Source organism: Dryobates pubescens, chromosome 21 (genome assembly GCF_014839835.1).
Source record: "Dryobates pubescens isolate bDryPub1 chromosome 21, bDryPub1.pri, whole genome shotgun sequence".
Taxonomy (NCBI): Eukaryota; Metazoa; Chordata; class Aves; order Piciformes; family Picidae; genus Dryobates; species Dryobates pubescens.
This window is the reverse complement of record NC_071632.1, coordinates 14,440,947-14,462,159: the sequence shown is the minus strand read 5'-3', so window position 1 is coordinate 14,462,159 and position 21,213 is coordinate 14,440,947. Positions and strand designations below refer to the sequence as shown.

The window sequence follows — 21,213 nt, the reverse complement described above, 5'->3', positions numbered from 1 at the left end:
TTGTTTTCTGTCTTGATGAGATAAGGTTCCCGTTTCATCTCAGAGTTAAGACTTTTCATCCCTGACTTTGAAGACACAAATAAAAAGCAGCAGATGAAACTATTCAGATATAAAGAGATTTTTGATCAGGCAGTTATTGAAATCATGGAGTGGGGGGTAGCTGCACTTTAGAATGTCATATACATGATTCACTGAGGTGTTTTTCTTTTTTTAAGACTGATGAAATTGCGTGTATCAAAGATGGCATTTTCTTAACAGCTGAAACTTCAAGCAAGGACTGTGTTTAGAAACATCTCAGTGCATGAAATCTACTTCCTAAAGTAGAATCAAGTTTGTGAGCTCTTCAGCAGCAAGTCCCTCAATAGGAACAGGCAAACTCGGTGTGTTTGCCATGAGAGGATGTCAGATAATTCCAATAGCTCTGGCAAACTTAGAGGTCAAAGAGGACAGTTTCGGGGAGCAGAGGAGGGGACAGCAACTCTGTCACTTTCCTTTAAATCTAAGCATCTGTTGCTATGGAAACCCCGGAGCTTGATATTGGAGCAACAAGATTCGTGCCCCTCTGTCCCGATACAGCCTTGCTGGGAGCGTCTGGTCACCCGCTGCCACCTACCCCGGTGCCTCTCCGAACACACGCCCGTGTTCTCCCCCGGGAGCGGGAATTAGCGGTCGTGGGTCTCCGGGCCGAGGAAGCGCGCCCACCCCCAGCCCGCTGGATAAAGGCCACTCAAGGGCGGCGGGTGGGCCCCGGGCACGGTCCCGGACCGGGTCTGACTTCGGCCTCAGCCCAATCCGACCGGCCAACCCCCGGAGCCGAGACCGCGTTTGTTTATCTGCGGCCGGTGCTACTGGGAGCCACTTCGGGCGGATTTCCACGGAGGGGCGCTGGAGCACGTTTTAATGCAGCAAAAATGAATTAATATAAAAATAGCAAGAGAGACAATTTACCGGATTCTTTTAAAAAGCGACAACAACAATCTCCAAAAACCCAGACCCCCCTCCCTTCTCCCCAGCCATAAGGAGGCAGGAGAAGGAGGAGGACGATGAGCAGGGGACGGGGGACCAGGCACTTCCCGCTGGCCGGGCAAAGCCGTATCGGCGGCCGGCTGGAGCACGGCAGGGAGGCAAAGAGGCTTCCCCCTCCCTCCGTTTGCCCCTTCCCCGGGACCAAGCCGCTCCGCGCACACCGGCCTCCAGGCACCCCTCCAGTGCCGGTCCCGCCTCCCTCCTCCCCGCCTCTCCTTTCCCCTCCCCACCTCTCTTTCTCTCTCCCGGCTGGCGATCAGGTGTCTGTTTCTTCTACTTCTTCTTTTTTTCTTTCTTTCTTTCTTTTTTCTTTCTTTTTTTTTTTTTAATTTTTAAGTGATTTGTTTCCCCCCCTACCCCAGGGAAAAAAAACACCACAATTAAAATACCGGGAAGAAGAAAAAGAAGGCACAGAAAAGGAGATGATTGTAGAAGAGCCCTCCCTCCCCAGAAGAGCAACGTGCTTTGAATGAGGCTTCCCAGCCTCTTCCACTCCGTCTCACACACTCTGTCACTCTGCTCTCGCTTGTGCACACTGTTGGTATGCGACCTCGGAGGCGACTGCTCCACCACCTCTGCCTGGAGAGCCGCTGACAGCCAGCAACTGAGCTACACCCCCTTTCCTTCTTTTCATTTTCTCCCCCTGCTTTTGCAAACACACACCCCCAAAGCACATTTAATGCTGATCCACTCAGGCGCCATTATCGGGGGTACGTCTTCGTGGAGTCTTTTGGGTATTTTTTCTTTGGTCTTTTTTGTGTTTGTGGGGATTTTTTTCCTTTTTTCTTTTTTTCCCCCTTTTTTCCCTTTCCAACACTGGATGGTGCAGTATTCCCGGGGCCTGCGGTGTTACGGCTCGATTGCGTTTTATTATTTATTTATCTATCTTCTTTCCTCTCCCCCCCGCCACTCCCCCCCGTCTGCTCTCTCGATCCCCCCCTGCTTCTCTCCCGGTGCCGGTGCAGAGGAGCGGCAAGCCGGATCCCTCGCTCTTGCTTCTTCTGATGTGGGACTGAGCCTCATCCGCGTGTAGCATGCTGTAGCCAGGAGAGAAGAGAGGAGAGGGAGAAAAAAAAGAGAGGGAGAAGCATCTCTCTTTCCCTCCCTCCCCCTCGTTTCCCGCGGATTGACTTCATGGCTTCACTGTACCAGCGGTTCAGCGGGAAGATCAACACCTCCCGCTCTTTCCCGGTTCCCCCTGAAGCGAGTCACCTCCTGGGCGCCCAGAGCAGCGAGGAGGACGGAGCTGCCGGCAAGACCTCGCGTCCATTGCAACAGGAAAGCATCCGGCCCCGCTTCCAGTACCAGCCGCGAAGTGACTGCGAGGAGGAGGATGTAAGCGCCGTGCCTTTCGCTTTCGGTTGGGTTTTGGGTGCCCCCTACTTTGCTCCCTCCCCATCCTCCCCCGCCACCCGCCCAGGTCCTGGCGGATGCCTGTGTGCCCCTCTAGGCTGGCGGCAATTTCTTGCGGTTTGTCTGCTCTTCCAAGCGGGTCTTTGCTGTCCTCTTCCCCCGAGGTGCCAGGGACAGGACGGGATGTAGTCCACACGGAGCCGAGCCAGGACTCGGCCGCCCCCGCACCTCTCCCCGTTACCTGGCTCCTTGCGCAGCTCTGCGCTGCCCGCGGAGCAGGGCTGAGGGGAGCGGGGTCAACACGTTTGGAAACAGCAAGTGCAAGCTCCGATTGTCTTCCTCCAAGCGAGGCACAAGGCTTCCCCCCACCTTTCCTTATTGTCTATTTTTACGGTTATTCCGTGTTTCACCCTTTAACACTCCCCGGGGCAGAAGTCTTCACCTTGTCCCTCCCTCCTTGCCTTCCCGCCAGCCACCCTCCCCAGCCTAGCAGCGGGGAAACTTTTTAACTCCTGAGTCACCGTTTCTGGATCTCTGTCTCTTCCCTCCCCGCCGCCCCCGGGCAAGCCCCTGCGGTGAAGTATCAAACTTGGGCCCCGCACCTTTCGCTCCCTCGCTGCCTCCGAGAGCAGCGACTTCAAAGGGTGCATCTGCATATTGCCGTAGTAACGAGTGACTCATCCAGGCCCGCGGCTCTGCTGCGCCTGATGGAGTTAAACCAGCTTGGGTCGATCGAGACTGGTTCTTTCGTGTGGGAGCCGGGGTTGGGGGTGTGGAAGAGATGATTTGGAGAGCGAGGGAGACGAAGGAGGCTCGGTGATAAATCAAACGGGGGGTTGCCCCTCGCTGAATGATGGGAGGTTTGCAGAGGGATTTGAGCGTGTTTTGCCTCTGTGGAACCAGACACAAGGGGAAGCAAATGGCTGCAGTTGGGAATAATGGTTGTGTCAGTTAAAAATACTCCTTGCCCGTCTGGGACGCGGGAGCTGTGCGGCAAGGTTCAGCTCTGGCTCTGGGAGCTTCAAGCCGAGGCAGTAGGTCTGCCTCGGTCGGAGGAGGAAGTTGTGCTCACAGGGAAACTTTCTCGAGTTGTCTTTTAATTCCTTATCTCTTTTTCTGACCTTTCATAAAGAACCTTTATGGTCTGTAGAGCAAGTGCCAAGTGCACTTCGGTCAGCGAAGAGGCAAATTGACATAAACCACCCCGAGGTGACTGTCACCCTGGCAGTGCCCAGGGTCCGTCAGTGACAGGACCCTGAATTAACTCTTCCTTGTGACCGGCTCACCGGCAACAGTCTCGGTGCTGCTCCACCTTGGCCCCGGACAACTGCGGGAGAGCATCCATCCCCGCGCCCAGTTGCCTGCACCCACCCGTGACCCATCCTCGGCGTGGTTGGGGACACGGGGCCCTTCCCGGCGGCGTGCTGGGCTCTAGGTGTCGCTGCGGGCCAGCGGAGAGCCGCCGGGGCTGCGCTCAGGCACTTTTCCCTTATTTGAGTGGCTTAATTTCACTTTCCTGGATTTGGAGGCGGCAGATGTCTGGAGTCGCTTCTCTGATCACCAGAAGCGTTGAAGCCGAAAGCAAAGGGCACACTTTAGCATATTTGAGTGGTTTGTGCTGACAGGCTCCAGAATAATATTAGTAATAATAATATTAAACTGCTGAAAGGAGAGGGGTTAATTTCTTTTTGTTCCCCTCTTTATTTTCTTTGCTGCTGTCAGGATTTGTGTGTGGGTGGAAAGCCTTGTTGGGCAATGCCATCTGCAGAGGGAAAGGTGCCTGCTTCGGTATCTCCTGCAATGAAGTGTAAAAAGCATGGCCAGATTTAGGGTGACTTCTAAAGGCGCATGGGCCCTTCGTATAGACTATTTTAAAAGGTGTCAACATGCCCGAGAAAGTGCAGTGAATCAGGACGGGTGGTTCAAAAGGTGGTTTTGTGTCTGGGCAGTCTGTGCTGGGGGTCTCTGGTGGAGGGTCCTTCGGGTCAGAGGGATGAAGTTGTTGTAAGGAAACCAGTGGGTTGCAGGAAGAAGGGTCCTGCCCGCGGGGAGGGCGGAGGCAGAGGACAAGAGGGGCGGGATCGGTGCAGCTGTGTGCGGTGCTGAACCTCAGAGAGGGTAACACAGCGGAGCTGTCCACGCCACCAAACCCACACCTATCCCGGTGCATGAGGGAGCTGTCCGCCATGCTGGGTGCCGCTTATCCCGGACCAGGGTGGGGCTGTCCGCGGTGCTGACCCCGGCCAGTGCAGGCACCGTGGCGACTTGGTGGTGGTGTCTTGCCCTTGACCGTGGCAATCTCGCGGCGGGGAGATGGGGATTTCAGTCCTGCTCCCGCTGGCAGCATGCAGGCTTGCCTAGGACGAGGCAATGCAGCCCTGGGCATGAAATGCCTGAAGCAAAGGAAAATGCGAGGCAGGCAGCCTGCAAGGACTATGGGAGAAGTGCAAGGAGGGCGGTCTGTTCATGCAGGGTGCCAGGAGCATGTGCTGTTGTTTATCATGGGAAAGGGCTTAACCAGACAACATTGGAAGCCCCTTAGACTTCTGGTTTCTGTTTTGCACAGATACTGTAGTGAGGTATTCATATTGTCTTCTGCGCTTCAGCAGAGATCTACTACAAAAAGCCAGAGTTTAAACAAAGTTTTGTTGCCTGGCTGCACTTAGAAACACCAAAACAAACCTGAGAATGAGACTGTTCTGTTCCTCACTTTGTAATCTGATTAATAATTAGAAGAGAACTTTTATTTATATATTTATTTAACAACAGATTACTGATGATTACATTCTCTGTTGAAATATGTGTGCTGCATTCAGTGTTATATTTTTAAGCACCAGTGCAGACCTCAATGCAGTAAAAAAACTGAAGGAAAGAAACGATCTTGCCTTTGAAGGGCAGAATATTGTTAGTAAGCATTTTGTCCCCTGAAAGTACTACTGGTGCAAAAATAATAGGTAAACCTACATGAAGCTAAGGAGAAAGCAGTAATTTTGTAATAAATGACATTTAAAGCAATGACAAATATAATGTAATATGATAAATGCTCACTTCACCTTATAGCTGCCACTGGGATGGTCTTAAGAACATTTCTTGCAACATGAAAGTACAGCAAAGCAGAAGTCACAATGTTCTTTAGTGTTTGAACAACTTCTTACCACGTTTTAAATCATGATAGCTATGTGGGACTGTATATGGGACACCTAATGTGTGAACAAAACTTGGATTATATACTGCAAATTTTTCATGTTAGTGAAGCAGTCCTGTTCTTTATGGGAGGAGTAATGGGAAAACTATGTCCTGTATAAATGACCCCTGAAAACCACTCCCAAATCAACTCTGCAGAATTATTGATAACAAAGTCAATTGTTGCAAAAGTTGTAAGCAAAACTCTGGTGAACATTTTTGCTTTGTCATGGGATTGCCTTTTCCCAACATCCATTTAGATATGAGGGAATACGTGTGAAAACTCATAGTGCAATCTAATGTGTGGTATGGCAGATTATGAAGAATTTTGGTAACATAGTTCTCCTTTTTTTCAGATGGCTGAGGTTAATGTGTGCTGTATTGTACTGTGGAAGGGATTTTCTCCTAGATGTTGACTTGAGAGTTGGGTTTTTTTCCTATACAATAGCGCTTCTTCATCTTTTCCAAACTTTTCTATGGCACCACAGTGATTAATGGGTTTAATTTTTGCAGGCAACTGCCAGGAGGTGCTGAGTAAGATGTATCATGCCAATTGTGTATAACCCTGCTCCTTTTAATTACTGGGATGATAACAATACATTAATCAGGTACCTACAAAATTCAGCACTTTTGTTGTAGCACAGAATATTGATCTATCTTATAAGGCACTAACCATAAAATGATGATCATAGACTTCCATTTAAAATGAAATTTTGTATAGTAAGTTTTGTGTTAAAAATATTGAACACCCCCTGAAACGTTATAAAACTTATCTCCACAAAAGGCCATAGGCTGCATTCTTACAGGTTCATTACTTAGCCAAGACTCTCGTTGCTTTAATAGGAAATTTAACCATGTAGAAATGGCCAGGCTTAAAGTACAAGAGCTTTAATTATTGTGCATATCATTTCCCATAACTAAATTCTGAATAGTTCTTTCCTGCATTTACTTCAGGCTATGCTTGGCCCTTTGTTATACTTTACCAGTTTTGCAATTGATTATTCACACTGGTTTACATTTTGACAAGTATTTTTATTTAGATATAAACAGTGATCATTTTGAAATGCTTCAGTAAAACTGCATTTTCTGCCTGAAAAAATAAAATAAGGATTGAGGAAATCAAATATTAGTTGTTAATTGGGTGAGTCTGAGAAAGTGAGATTTAAAGCCATAAGTAGTAAAAGGGGGGGAAAAAAAAAAGAAAAGGTTATTTGGTATGTCAAAATTGCTGTTGCATGTAATTGAAAGTGTTCATTTGCAGTTCTTTGTTTGTCTAATAGGAAGAGATATTGCCTCCTTGACAATGTATGTCCTTGACATACATTTCAGAAAGCTTGAGGCCTGAGCTGCAGACAACAAGCATTTCAGAAGGGATGTTGCTCTTTTCTTCAGGAAATGAGTGATTTGATAGTGTGGAAGGGTTTGTAGGACTTCAGAAATCTTAACATTATTACAAGATATGTAGTAATTTGGATTGTAACCAGAAGTCTATCTGCAGGTAGGAACTATTATGCTTATTGGCAGAAACTACTGTTTAAATCTGTAAGAATCTATTCTTCTACCTCTTCTTGGTGAGTTATTGGATGCTGAACCCAGTTATGCCACAGCCATTAAGATGTGAAGAGCTGGGGATAGCTCTTTCATCAGTGGAAATAGTTAGACCCTACTGACATTCTGTGAGCTCACTTTTTGAAATAAGTAAAACTACAGCTTACTTCCTTCAAAAGAAATAGTTATAGACCTTATGAGAAGCCCCTCCTGTATTTCATGACTACTGAATAATAGAAACTGATCTGGAGATGATATATTTTTTGTCCTTTATATTTAGGATTAACCTACCTTGTGATATTTGCTGCCAGTTTAAAATCAGCCTCTGTTTCTGCAGTTTTTACTAGTCATGATGATGATGCATGGACTAAAAAAAAATCTGCCAGAGAAAATGTATTTTTAAGTAGTCAGGAATAACAGTGTGAAGAGGCTGAATCATCTTTCAGATAGTAGTGAACTGTGCCATAAGTTGGGATACCACACGTAGAATACCTAGCTCATGTTATTTCTCTTGGGCTAATAGCTCAAGCACAGAAAGAAAACATTGAGCCCTGGGTCAGAGCAGCTTATGTTGGTTTCCAAGGGACTTTCAAAAACACAGGAGGTGGGAAGAACATCTAGGAGCATTTTCTGCTCCCTATTCATCTATATGTTTTTGTTTCAGGAAAGACCGGAAGGAAGACAGTTCTCAGGGTGTCCCTTACAGCTTTGAAAGTGCTCTTTGGGAGTCAGGGGATTTTGTCCCTTGAAATACCCCTCCCTGCATTAATTGGGGCTAATATGTGTGTGCTTGCAATTGTCCAGCAAAATCTCCCATTAAAGTTCATTAACTGCAAGTTGATTTCCCTGGGATTTTTCCCTGATGTGCTGGATGATTCCCAGCACATTGCCATGGTGTGCATGCATTTTCATCCTGTGACCAAGGGGTGGCAGTGTGTCTTGATTGCACTGTTGCTATAGAGTCCCTGGCATTTCATGGCTTTAATAGTAAAGCACCAACCAACCATTTTTTTACATCATTATACCTACACATCAGGGATACGTTCAGTTCCTTATTGCTTTTCAAGATTTCATTGAGGATGGTTTTCAAGATTTCATGAGGATGGTTTTGTACCTCTCTTTTACACTATCAGACAGAAATACTTGTCAAAGCTCATAAGGAAAAATGGTTCAACAATAGTTCTAAACTGTTTCATATTCAAGCATGGGGAAGGAGGGGAGAAGAGAATCTTTCATCTATAGGAATGTTATTCTCTTTTATCTCAAAGGAAAACAAAGAAAAGCCTTTCCCCCAGATCCTTTTGTACTCATACTGGGTTGTGATACAGTTGTGGTGGGTTGAAGTTTCCCCCCAGCATTAACTTTGCCAGACCGACTCAGTTAGAAGCAAATGAAGCTGTATTTGCAAGCAAAATCTACACTCTACAATGGAATGCAATGAATATGTACAAAATATACAGTATTTACAATATTATAAAGGTATTTACAATTAGCAAACAACACACAAATCCCCCTGGTTGGAGACCAGGGAAGCCATTCCACTGCCCTTTCCCCCTGCTCCCCTGTTCCAAGAGGGAAAGAGGAGTGGAGAGAGAAAGCAGCGGGTAAGACTTAGCCAAGGCCAGCTAAAGCAGGTTATCTCCCCTGAGTGAAGCAAAACAGCCAGAGGTCAGAAGAGAAGAGAGAAAAATTGTTATACATAGAATACATAGAATAAACCAGGTTGGAAGAGACCTTCAAGATCATCGTGTCCAACCCATCAACCAATCCAACACCACCCATACATCTAACCCACGGCACCAAGCACCCCATCAAGTCTTCTCCTGAAAACCTCCAATGATGGCGACTCCACCACCTCCCCAGGCAGCCCATTCCAATGGGCAATCACTCTCTCTGTATAGAACTTTTTCCTAACATCTAGCCTGAACCTCCCCTGGTGCAGCCTGACACTGTGTCCTCTTGTCCTGGTACTGGCTGCCTGGGAGAATAGTACAGCTTGTCTTATTCTAGATATTTATCCAATGAGTTTGTTTAGAATAATCTTTTCTTTTCCTTTTTACACCCAATAGTGAATTATTTATATTTTTCTACCTTTCTGCTTGAAATCTATAACTAAATTTTAAAGGCATAGGCTGAAGCCACCACATACAGTGTAGATTTGCAAAAGCACACACAGATAATTTAGGTTTGCAAATCTAGGGTTCTTTGAAAAGAGATTTGTGGTCAAACCCAGAAATACGAATGGAAATTGATTTCCTAGTTAGGTGCATAAATGCTCATTTTGGATCAGGTTCTTACTCATGTGCCTCTGAAAATGTTATCTGTATTCATTAAACTGCGGGGGTGTGGTAATGATGAGATTCTGTGTGGGTGAGTTAACTGAGTTAAAAACATATTTGGAGTCTCTGCATTAGTCTATATGAAGAGATGTAGTGTGCCATAGCCTCTACTGCCAATACTTCACTAAAAATGAAGGCATTAGGCATGGGTGTGCTTTGCAGCACAGAGCACTGCAGAAGAGAACAGAGGGTGAGTGCAGTGGCACAATCCAGTGAGGTGTTTTGAAAGGCAAATGGACTGTGGGTTTTGCATAGTGGAAACACAAATCCTTCTCAGCTTCTCCATTTGTACAACGTTTGGGAACCTTAATTGTCCACATTCAACCAGAGCTTTGTTACTTCTCAGCTTAGAAGCACTTTAATGTAAGGATGTCTCATACTTAGTTTTGTTAAAATAGCACTTGAAAGTGTTCCCAAAGATCACAGCAAAGATTAACGCAGCTTTTAAGCCTTTGGGAACTTGTAATGTGGAGCTAGGGAGAAAGGAAGAGAAGGGTCTGACACACAGCCACGTTGCAAGCAGTAAGTTTGAGCAAAGCTAATGGAGTGTGTGAGGTAAGGTGAAAAAGGCTGACATTCCGAGTCTCTGCTGGTGAAATCTTAGCTGGGTTCTACTGAGTGTATTTTTTAATTGTTTATCACTTGCATTATATAAATTATTTTCCTCTAAACAAGGTGCTTGTATCTCAAATTCAGCTATTACACAAATTCTTCAATGAGTTGCTATCTCTATGCCTTCTAAAACTGCCTTTACAGTTATCTACACTGTGCAGGAGGAAAATCAGAGGCTGAGCTACACAGTGTCCCATAGACAGGGCATCTCAGTGCTATGGCCCTGTGAGCTGTAGTGATTTCTGGTCCTGGGCTTCAGGGATGTCAAGACTGAAAAAAATATTCCAGTTATCACCAAGGATATTCTTAGAGGTGTAAAACTAATTGTGAAGTCTGGCACATTTAAGTCTTTGCTGTATCTAGCGCCCATTGCTGACAGTTTTCATGTGACATTTCAAATGTCTGATGTTTTTCTCTAGCTGCTCAAGGGTCTGGAGTTTGCTTGGAGAGAAGGGAGATTTAAAGCTTGCAAAAGGAAGGAGTATCTTAATACTTCCATTCTATATTATTTTGTGGGTGTGGTGGGGTGGTTTATTTCTCTTTTCTTTTCTGTTTGTCAATAGTGTCTGCTGCAGCACTTCAAGTAGATTTCGCTCTAGGCGGGCCTCAAAAGCAATGCAAATTTCTCCCTGGGCTTGCTATCTTGGATGCGCAGAGCTACATGAAATGGAAAAGCAGCAGTGGGAAATGCCTGGTAACCTCAGCTGTAGTTATACCACAGCCATTAATTTGAAAGTGTTTATGACAAAAGTATGTGTGTGTGTTCTCTACTTTCCATTAAAATGAGCTCCAGCTCTCTATAAAAGGAAGTAGTTGTGGTATTTTGGTCAGAGGAGAAATGAAACCCATGGAGACTGAGTTATTACAGAGGTTACTGCAGTCTCCAAGCTGTAGATCTGAGGACGCTTGGTGAGCATAGCCAGTAGCAGGTTTGCAGAGGATCCTTGTGCCTGCTGCTTTCCTCTCATCCCATCAGAGGATAATGTCCAACATCTGGGCAGCAACGGGAGGCTTGCTACTGCCTGTTGCCCCTTCTCAAGGATATCGGCAGTGGTTTGCAGAGCCCAGTCATGCAGAGTTTGTGTCTGTGAAGGTGAACTTGTGTCCTGCAATGCGTCTTGCTAAGGTGAACTAAAACCCACTTGTGTTTAAAAGGTCAGTCTTTGGCAAAACAAAACAAAACAAAAACCTGCTGATAGTTTCAAACCAGACATTTGTGCTTGTGCTAGGGTCGTAGAAAAGCTGCCTGGTGGCCTCTGCTGCTGCTCTTGGTGGATAGGGTGGTATGGGAGGTGGCTCTGGGTTGGGTGCTCTTTCTGTTTGCTTCAAAGACCTTCCAGTACCTTAAAAGGAGTAGAAGCTGCAAGCACAGCTCAGCTGTTCCTCCCTTATTTTCCCAGCTCTACCTCATGGGAGAAAAAATCAGTTTAATTTGTGCTTCTGGGAAGCCATGAGTCAGGTTTTCCTCACTATCTAACAAGTGGCTGCTGGCAACATTATCTCTCTGCCTTGGTGTCTAAAGATGGATCTCCCAGCAAAATCCTCAGGTGGCTTCTCTCCAGCTGCTTCAGGGTGACATGCCCTCTGGCATTACAAAATGTGAGTTTCAGCTGCTGCCTCTCTCCCCAGCTGTCCTCTCAGGACAGGCAGGTTGGGTTATCTTGTATCCCAGAGGAATACAAGGAGCCTTGAGCAGAGAGGAAAGAGGAGGTTGGGATCTGCTTTAAATAGTGCTTGACCTCTTGCATAAGAGACTGATTGTCCCAAGATATGCTTATTGCATACACAGCTCTGAGATTTGCAGAGATTGCTGGTGGGATTATGTTTCATGTGACTATCGAATCCTGCCTGTATTTGTTTGTCATTTATTGCTAAATCCCTCCTCATGTTTCTGGATAATCTATATCAAATAGTTTGTCTTTGGTTTTGTTGTTCCTATTTCCTTTAGGTGCTAGAAAAGAAAGGTGATATTTAAAAGATCAAACAACTATCACATTGTTGATAGGGAAGCTGTAGAAATCAACAACAGTGTTGCTATAGAGACATAAATACTTGTTAGTGAGCCAAAGATTTCCCCTTTTACTAGTCTTCCTGCTTGGCACTTTATTGTAACACTGTAGTACCATGATTTTGTTGTTGTTGTGTTTCTTTGTTTAATTTGGGTGTTTGTAATCCCAGGTACAAGAGGAGGCACTTGAGTACAACACTGAAGGTATTTTAGTGCTTCCCAATAGTGTCTCTAATAACGTGGGTGCTGTTAAAGCTGCTTCCTTGTTCTATTGTGAATTGCTGCACCAACAACACTTGTCAGAACACATACAATGGTTCATTGCAAACAAGAGTAATTAGTGAAGACTGACATAGCCAAGGCTGAGGATCACAATAGTCTGATCTATTGTACTTGCCTTGTTTATACTCTCTGTGTTTGAGTTCAATGTGTTTGGAAGAGGCTTCTTCAAGGAGTGGGCAGTTCTCACTGATTTCTGGACACATTAGTCTTCTATTTGAGGTGGCAGGGATCTGTGGTAGAGCATTAGAGAGACCATGAGGGAGATCTTGCCATTCCTGGGTCTCCCAATGACCTGCTCATAACTTTCAGCTAGTTCTTTACCTCTGTGGGGCGAGACCTGCATCTGTTGGATACCACAGAGGAATGAAGGCTGTGACTTCATTTGTGGCTTTGCTGTCATGGTACAGAATTGAATAATTCCTGCTCATGGCCTAAAGCTCTGGGCTCAAAAGAACCCAAAGAAACATGAGATTATTAATAATTAGCAATGTGGTCATTAGTTCTGACATTGGTAACATTTGTGTGAGCATTGCTAATAACCAAAACAGACCTGATTGTGCTTGTTTGTAGTGGGCTAAAGGTCTCTCTCATTACAATGTTTTGCAGGCAGCTCCAGGAGCTGATAATCACTATAATGCACATTTTTCTTTTAGCTAAGAAAAGCTAATAACCATCTGTAGTTTTGAAAATGTCAGATTGAGCCAAAGTGCATGCAATTAGATAAGGATAATGTAGCACATAATAGGAAGATACATGATGCTGGATGGGCAGTACTATGTCTTGGCTGCTAAAGTGCTGTGTGTCATGTAAAAGAAAGTGGGTTTTGGTTGAGGGAAAACATGCCACAAGTTGTCAGAGATGGAAGCATGAGCCGATGTTGGGAAGTGACAAAGTTAGTCCTGGGGGTGTATAAGCATGCATGTCAGGCTCTTGATAGAAGGAAGGGTTGTCTGGGTTAAAAGTCATGTATTGGGAAAGGTGGGAAAGGCCACTGAGAAACAAAAACAAAGGAAGCAAATGTGGAAAGGAAGGCAGAATGGAAGCTTTCTTTCTTTCCTCTTTTCAAAGACTCTGTCTTACGTGTGTGTTCTCTGGGCTATGCTGTCTGTTTTCATGTGTTGAAACCTTTCTGAGACAGCTTCTTTGCCCAAAGGGAGATACAGCCACAATACACTGATTAAGAGGCCGAATCTGAATTTTCAAGCAGTGTTCTCAGTTTAATTTGCTACTGGGGGAAACAATGAGGCAGACTCTAAAAGCAAGAGGATGAAAACCAGACAAGGGACAATAAAAGGAAAGAAGAAAGCTGTTATGCACAGAACTGGATGCCAGTTCTGATACTGGAAACCAAGGAATTTTGCTTCTAAAATATTTTTCCTTTAGGGCAAAATATTTTTGTGGCTGAGGGAGAATGTATCAAATTTGCCCTTTTCTCCTACTTAGCCTAATCCAGGAACTAGCTCTGGGCAGAAGAGCAGGTTGTCCCTAATCTGGGAGAAGAGGATTTTTTGTCTCATGTTTTTTCCTGAAATGTCTTGCTCACCCTTATCCCATCTCTGCTGAAGTGCTCTGATGTCCCCAGAAGGGAGAGGTTGGAAGCCATCTCTCCCATATTTGGGTTCTATGATAACTTTTACCAATGCTTTTTTTTTTCCCCTTCCCTCATTATAATGTACCAAATATTTCACCTCTTTATGAAATTACCTAACAGAAAAGCTACTTGTGCATAGTTCTTTTCCTCTCCTCTTCTGTAATGTCATTAGCCAGATATTCTGTAAGTACTTAATTAGTGACCAATTATGTTGTCTTACAGCTGCAATCTCAGAAAATGAAGACTATCATTATGAAATGTTTGCATTGTGGATAACGAATCCAAGGTATATTTTGGCTCTTGCAAACCAGTTCCCTTTTCCATTTCAATTTACACCAGAATATATCCCTTTTTGCTATAACTTCAGCCTAGATTAAGTGTTTATATTACAGAGTTGCATACAAGCATTTATTTGGTACATGCATTTGGAGAGATGTGAAGGAGAATTTCTTTATATCCTCAGGCTTTCTCTTACAGATAGGAGCTGAGTTTCCCATACCATCACCATCCAGTGCAGTTTGTGTTCCTACATCTTGCAACATGATTGCAGTTATGTGGCTTTTCAGGCTGAGTCCTCGTCTTTCCTGGCCCTTCACCATAATGCATTGCAGCTCAGCTAGGAGATCTATCTGTGCAAACACTTTTCTGTACTTCTTTCTGTGACACTCTTATCCAGATCCAGTAATGTGGGTTCACAAGAATGGTAAGAAAGCCTTCTGAAAGTGTCTGTGAGCTTTTAAGCTCAGGGTGAATTGAAACTCTTTTCCTATGAATGTTCATGAAAGGTCACTTAGCACATTTTCAGGATATAAATTCAAGGCATGTGTGAACATGGCCAAAAGGATTAGTTTTGTGGTTGGTTTTACAGTTCAGCCAATAGCAAACGATATGCTCCTCAATAAACTGTTCTTCTCTGGGTGCTGGGCAAGTTTCATATCAGAAGAGAGGGAGAACAGAGGAAATCGGATGTCTCCTCTCCTGTTGGGGCACGAGGGAATACCCATTCTCTCTCCTGGTTACAAGGATGCTCATAACAACTGCACAGCTCTGTTGTGGCTCTTTCCTCTTTGGATGAGCTAGAAAGAAGTGCCTCATGGCACTAGAGAGAGAAGGTGAAGGTTAAGAGCAAGGTGAAAGCCAGTTTAATCCTGCTCTGTAAATCTGCCTGTGAAATCCCTCCAATTACAACCATGTTGCTTCACTGTTTCTTCCTGTCTGTGCTAAGCTGAAGCTCTTCTGGAAGAGGGCTTTTGGCAGATAGCACAATGCTACTGGGCTGGAAAGATATGTGAGAATGCCACAGTCAGCTTTTTAACTGTGCAATTTACTATAAAATGTAGGGAGCAGCATGTGAATCAGAGGACTGAATTTGCTCTAAAAGTTCCACAATAGGCTCCTCTTTTGCTAAAGACAGATTGTGCCAGTCCAACCTGAAAAACTGTAATTTAATTTGAAAGCACTGTTCTGCATTCCTTTCACCTGATCTCAAATGGTGACGAGCCATAAAATTTCTCTGTGGTCCACTGGAGTTTGATAGATGAGAATTTCCTAACTTCATAAAATGATTAAAAGCACTCCAGATGTGTATTATTAGCAAGGCTTGTGGAAGACAACTCAATTCAGGTGCCTTTATGAAAGGCTTGTTGAGCATTGTTTGAGTCATAAAACCACAGAGTAGTTAGAGTTGGAAGAGACTTATAAAGGTCATCTAGTCCAACTTTCCTCAGGAGCAGCAACATCTTCAACTAGATCAGGTTGCTCAGTCTCATTGAGCCTGAGTGTGAATGTTTCCAGGGATGGGGCATCTACCACCTCTCTGAGTAATCTGTGCCAATGTTTCGCCACCTTCATAATAAAAAATGTCTTACTTATATCTGATCTAATTTTACCCTCTTTTAGTTCAGAACCCTTACCCCTTACCTCCTGCTAAAAAGATTATTTTCAGCTTTCTAATAGGCCCCTTGTAAGTACTGTAAGGCTGCCATAAGGTCTCTCTGGAGGCTTCTCCAGGTTGAACAGCTCCAACTCTCACCGCCTTTCCTTATAGGAACACATATATGTTCCATCTCCCTAATCATTTTTGTGGTACTCCTGCAGGCTCACTCCAACAGGACCGTGTTCTTCTTGTGCTGAGGAATCCAGAGTACAGTACTTCACACAGTACTCCAGGTGGGATCTTGCCAGAGTGAAGTAGAAAGGCAGAACCACCCCCCTTGATATGCTGGTGAACCTTTTTAGGACCATCTTGTTTTGTTCAAGGCATTTCTACAAACAGAAGGATCCTTGATCAACTCACTGCAAAATACACGCTGGGCATTACTGTCTCCCTCTCCCCTTTCATACAGGCTGGCTGTGGCTTTCCAGGCAGACAAGACTATGTGACTATTTCTATTATTCCATTTATTATTTTTTTTCCTGTTCCAATTGTTTTCTTGAATGCCAGGCAGAGGCTTTTAAAGGAGTGACTGGGAAACCAGATATTTGGAGAGCAAGCCTTGTAGCATTAGTTCTGTCATATTTCGTGTTTACTTCTCTTCTTCCCCTGGAGCTCAGAGCACTCCAGCAAGGTACAGCACCAAAAATCTGTTCTTTAGTTCTCAGTGATCTTCAGAGTTTCTAAATGTAAATCCATGGGCTTGCTTGGAGGCAAATATACTATTTATATATAAGAACTCTAATCTCTTATCAAAGCAGGAGACTAGAATTTTCTGCGAGTTACTCTCTCTCCTTTGGTAATGGTAGAAATGGAGAATCTGTCCATCCCCAGGATATTTATCTGGGAGAAAATTTCACTATCAGATCCAGGAATTCCCAGCATTTTTCTTGGTCAGCTTCAATAATCACTGCTTCTTATTTATTCATGTCAACAGACCATTCTCTAGGGGACAGTGAAGTGGGTTTTTTTAGATATCAAGGATACTGTTGGAGTATGAATAGATGGCTGTAATCTGGCCATAAATTGCTTCAGGCAGAAAAATACAAGAATTCTAAGATCTTGAGCACTGAAGTATTGGAAGAGTCTTCTGGTAAGAGTCGGAAAGATAAAAGTCACATCCAGCTTTAAGATAGATCTCAGTAACTCTATTTTATGGGATTATATACCTGCTCTTGGAAACAGAGTAAATATAAGGTCCATTTTTACAACTAAATCTACTGAAATTTTACATGCAGCCTGTGGTCTCTGCCTCCAGCCAGGCAGCAGGAACTTCAGTTTTAATTAGGCAGGCTAAACATCTTTCCAGAGAATCTTCAAAAGGGTGAAAGGTTATTGCACTCAGTATTAAAAAAAAACAACCCTCAAAACACAGAAAAAAAGGTGTCAGAAGTACCAGGTAGATGATAATTCTCAAAAGATTCCTAGCTACCTCCCCTCTAGGCAGCAGCATCTATAGGCATCTGAGCTGCAAATGGTTTGCGTGGGTAAATCTGAATTGTCCAGCTGTAAGCATCCAAGTCCATCACATTCTCTGTGAGTCAGAAACAGGCAGAGCAAGAGTTCACTTCATCTAGGAGCACACCTGGTGCTCTTCAGTGGCTCATTTCATTGTGTGGATTCAGCATGGGTTTAACGTGCATTAGAAGGTTTGAGTCCATTTAAAAACATTTTTAGAAACTCTGCCTGCAGGAGGCAAAGTTGCCCACTTGCTGCATGATGCTTCGGCAGCCGAGGTATTCATCTAGTAAAAAGTCTGGCTTTGGTTCTCAGCTTTGTTCCAAACTTCATCTCCCAGCGTGAGCTCTTGGCTGTTGCTGCGGATTCAGAAGGGCTCTCCTCTGTCTTGACCTTTTGAAATACAGGAGAGGTGGATAGACTGGAAAGGAAACTGAGGGAGAGTGAGCATGGCTGTGTGGTGGTAGGAAGAAGTCTGAGATGTAGGGCTCTGCTCCTCAGCAGATGGTGAGTGCAAAAAACTGCCCAAGAAGGGTTATGACACGTCAGGAAAATGCTGTTGGTTTCTTCCCCTCAGTACCCCCAGTGCTGATTTTTCAACCTCATAGCTGGCTCAAAATGTTAAGAGTGTAGGAAGGGCAGTGCCTGGCTTGTAAGCAGCAGTATCCTTTATTGTGTCTGGCCCTGAGCACTTTTGAAAACCTGACCTGTGGCACAGGCTTGTTTAAAACTACTGCAGCCACTTCTTCACTTGAAGTAATGAGAGGCATACATGTGGAGATGTTTAGTGCAGCAAGACTATAGCAGCAAATTATTCCAACATTGGCAAGGGAGAAAGGCTCTCTCCCTTTTTGGACAATGCAGGAGGGGAGCAGCAGAACTGGTGCTTTCTGAAATGGGTGTTGAGAGAGAGGTAGTGATGCTGTGTCAATGTTGTTAGAGGCAGGAGTTGCAGATGGCAGCTTCTCACAAGTGTGAACAGGACAATGGGTATCTTTATGTAGTGAGAACTGCCAAAGTTATCTCCAGTTGTAACAGAGGGAAAGCATGCTGTATGTGAGCAGTATGTCAGCAAACACCATGGCTCTAGCATGAGATTGGGAGGTAGAAAGCTGGCTTCTGTTCCTATATACTATTTAATTTTTCAGGAGCTTTTAAATCCCTGTGCAGTATTGGGCAGGTTTTCCAGCAGATCTTGGTTATGCAATAAAAGCCATCTGATACTGTTTCTACACTGCTCTTAAAATGAAGCATTCTTATTATATCCTATAATCTTACTTGTGCTTTCTATTCTTGATGGCTTTTCTAAGCCCTAGGCTAAAAGGCATAGTGATAAAAATGATTCACCCAAAAAAATGTCCAAACCATGAGGCACTAAAACTCCTGCCTTTTTTTCCCCTGCTGCTCAACACAGCAAAGATCAAGCAGTGCAGCTTATACTGCTTGAAATTGCTAATATACATTGAAGTGTCAGGATTTTCATGGTTGTTTGAGCTGGAATTTCACATGCCCCCGAACACAGTTGAGCTAAATTGGTACCTCCCCAGGGCCATGTCTGCCCAGGGGATGAACTTCCCTTGTGCCAAGGCTATATATGCTCATGGCCCAATGCTGAGGGCATTGCAAGTGCTGTGTTGTGCTGATGCAGTGCCAGCTTTCAGCTGCTGCTCAGTCATATTACTGAGAACTAATTTATCTACTGATTACTTACATGACTGTAAACTTCCAGTCACTGATAGAGGTTGTTCAGGGCTCTACATGGTATTAAAATATACATCAGAGAAATTATCACCACATGAGGCACTCCAAAAAGGTAAAAAGTGATGGACTTAAAGTTGCCAGGGAATCCCTTTTCTTGTTTTCATTACTCTAGCTCCTCCATATGTCTTATGTTAGTGTGTAATTAAATGATTGTATGCCATTGTTGGCTTGTTCTTGTTTGGGTGAGGGGGAGAGGTGTTGGTGTTGGTACTGTTTTGTTTTGTTTTTCCAGGCCCCTTCTTCCCATGCTCACAGTGATCTAATGAAAAGCTCTTCAGCGTTTCATTTCCCTGCCATTGTTTAATGTGTGGCCCTAGGCCTTCATCTGCACTTTCTTCAGATGCTGTTTAATTTTCTCATGGGCTCTTCACTAGCATTTACTGCCACAGTATTTGAATGCATCTCCAAACCTACTGAATTTGTTTTCACAGGACATCTGCTGAGCACGAGGAGGGGTTCATTCCCATTCTATAGATAGCAAATGGAGTCCAAAACACAAATCTGTGATCTCAGTGACAATGCTGACCCTTTACGCTTCTACAAATAGTATCAGAGGTCTCAGAGGTAAACTTTTGTGAAGTAAATAATGTGGAAATGCTCACTCAGTAGAATTCTGCTTAAATGTTTTTCCTGGCTTCAAAGAATCTGCTTGTATGAGAGAGAGGAAAATACCTGACTTCAGAGTGTCAGTCCACTTGTTTAGTCACAAATTTGCCCTTCCTCTTTCTTTCCAGCTCAGTGCTCCACATACTGCATTCTGTTTCTTCCCAGCCGTGCATGTCACCATGGGCTCTGCTAACTGCCCCCTCATGAGTCTTCTGTAGTGGAAATCCCTGTGTGTTTGAAGACAAGGCTAAGTTAATGTTACATATTGAGCCCTGCTTAGTTTGAAAGCAAAACTCGTAGAGAGAAGTAATAGCATTTATGAAGCTAACTGACGTTGTGGGTAAACAAGCTCTCAAGTTCATGAGCTCTTCAGGTTTGAAGCCTTTCCTCTTAGCTTAATTGACTTAACAATACTTCCTCCTACAAAAACATGGAGTTTTATGTCCTCAGACCACCAAGTCTGCAGAAGCAGTCTCATCTTAAAAAAAGCAAGCAGGAAAACAAGAGATTACATGAGAGAGACAGGGAAGTACTTGAGAGGGTCCAACAGAGATGGCAATGTATCACCTAAACATAAGGAAAAACTTCTTTACTTTGAGGTGGATGGAGCACTGGACCAGGTTGCCCAGAATGGTTGTGGTGTCTCCCTCTCTAGAGACTTTCAAAACCTGCCTGTTTTGGTGCAGAAGACACACTGTCAGGTGGAGATGATTAAACATTCCCAGGACCAAAGTTTTAAACCCAAGTATCCAATTTCTCAAGAGACTGTATAAGACCCCACGGTAGAGAGCTGTTACTGTTCTCTACATAATCATTTCAGTATTCCATGCAAGTGGATCTGCTCACATAGAAAAGAACGACAGTATCCTCTCCCAGTATATTTCCAAAGTCTTTAGCCTGGGATATACAAAAATAAAATTAGTACTGGTCGATGGTAGTCTGAACATGAGCCTGCAGTGTGCCCAGGTGGCCAAGAGGGCCAATGGCATCCTGGCCTGGATCAGGAACAGTGTGGCCAGCAGGAGCAGGGAGGTCATTCTGCCCCTGTACACTGCAGTGGTTAGGCCACACCTTGAGTACTGTGTCCAATTCTGGGCCACTCAGTTCAGGAAAGATGTTGACTTGCTGGAACGTGTCCAGAGAAGGGCAACAAAGCTGGGGAGGGGTTTGGAGCACAAGCCCTATGAGGAGAGGCTGAGGGAGCAGGGAAGGAGGAGGCTCAGGGGAGACCTTATTGCTCTCTACAACTACCTGAAGGGAGGTTGCGGACAGGCAGAGGTTGGTCTCTTCTCCCAGGCAAGCAGCACCAGAACAAGAGGACACAGTCTCAGGCTGCGCCAGGGGAGGTTCAGACTGGATATTAGGAGGAAATTCTACACAGAGAGAGTGATTGCCCATTGGAATGTGCTGCCTGGAGAGGTGGTGGAGTCACCATCATTGAAGGTGTTTAGGAGGAGACTTGATGGGGTGCTTGGTGCCATGGTTTAGTTTATTAGGTGGCATTGGATGATAG

The 21,213-nt window shown here is 44.5% G+C and overlaps 1 protein-coding gene across 1 annotated transcript in view; it reads left to right on the top strand.

Moving 5' to 3' along the window:
- Nucleotides 1–1,434: 1,434 nt before the first annotated feature.
- The window catches only part of DPP6 (dipeptidyl peptidase like 6), a 385,855-nt gene continuing 366,076 nt past the window's right edge, over nucleotides 1,435–21,213 (top strand). The window contains exon 1 of the mRNA XM_054171251.1: nucleotides 1,435–2,361. Within this exon, the coding sequence (XP_054027226.1) occupies nucleotides 2,161–2,361 (201 nt within the window). The 5' untranslated portion in view covers nucleotides 1,435–2,160. The remainder of the gene's footprint in view (nucleotides 2,362–21,213) is intronic.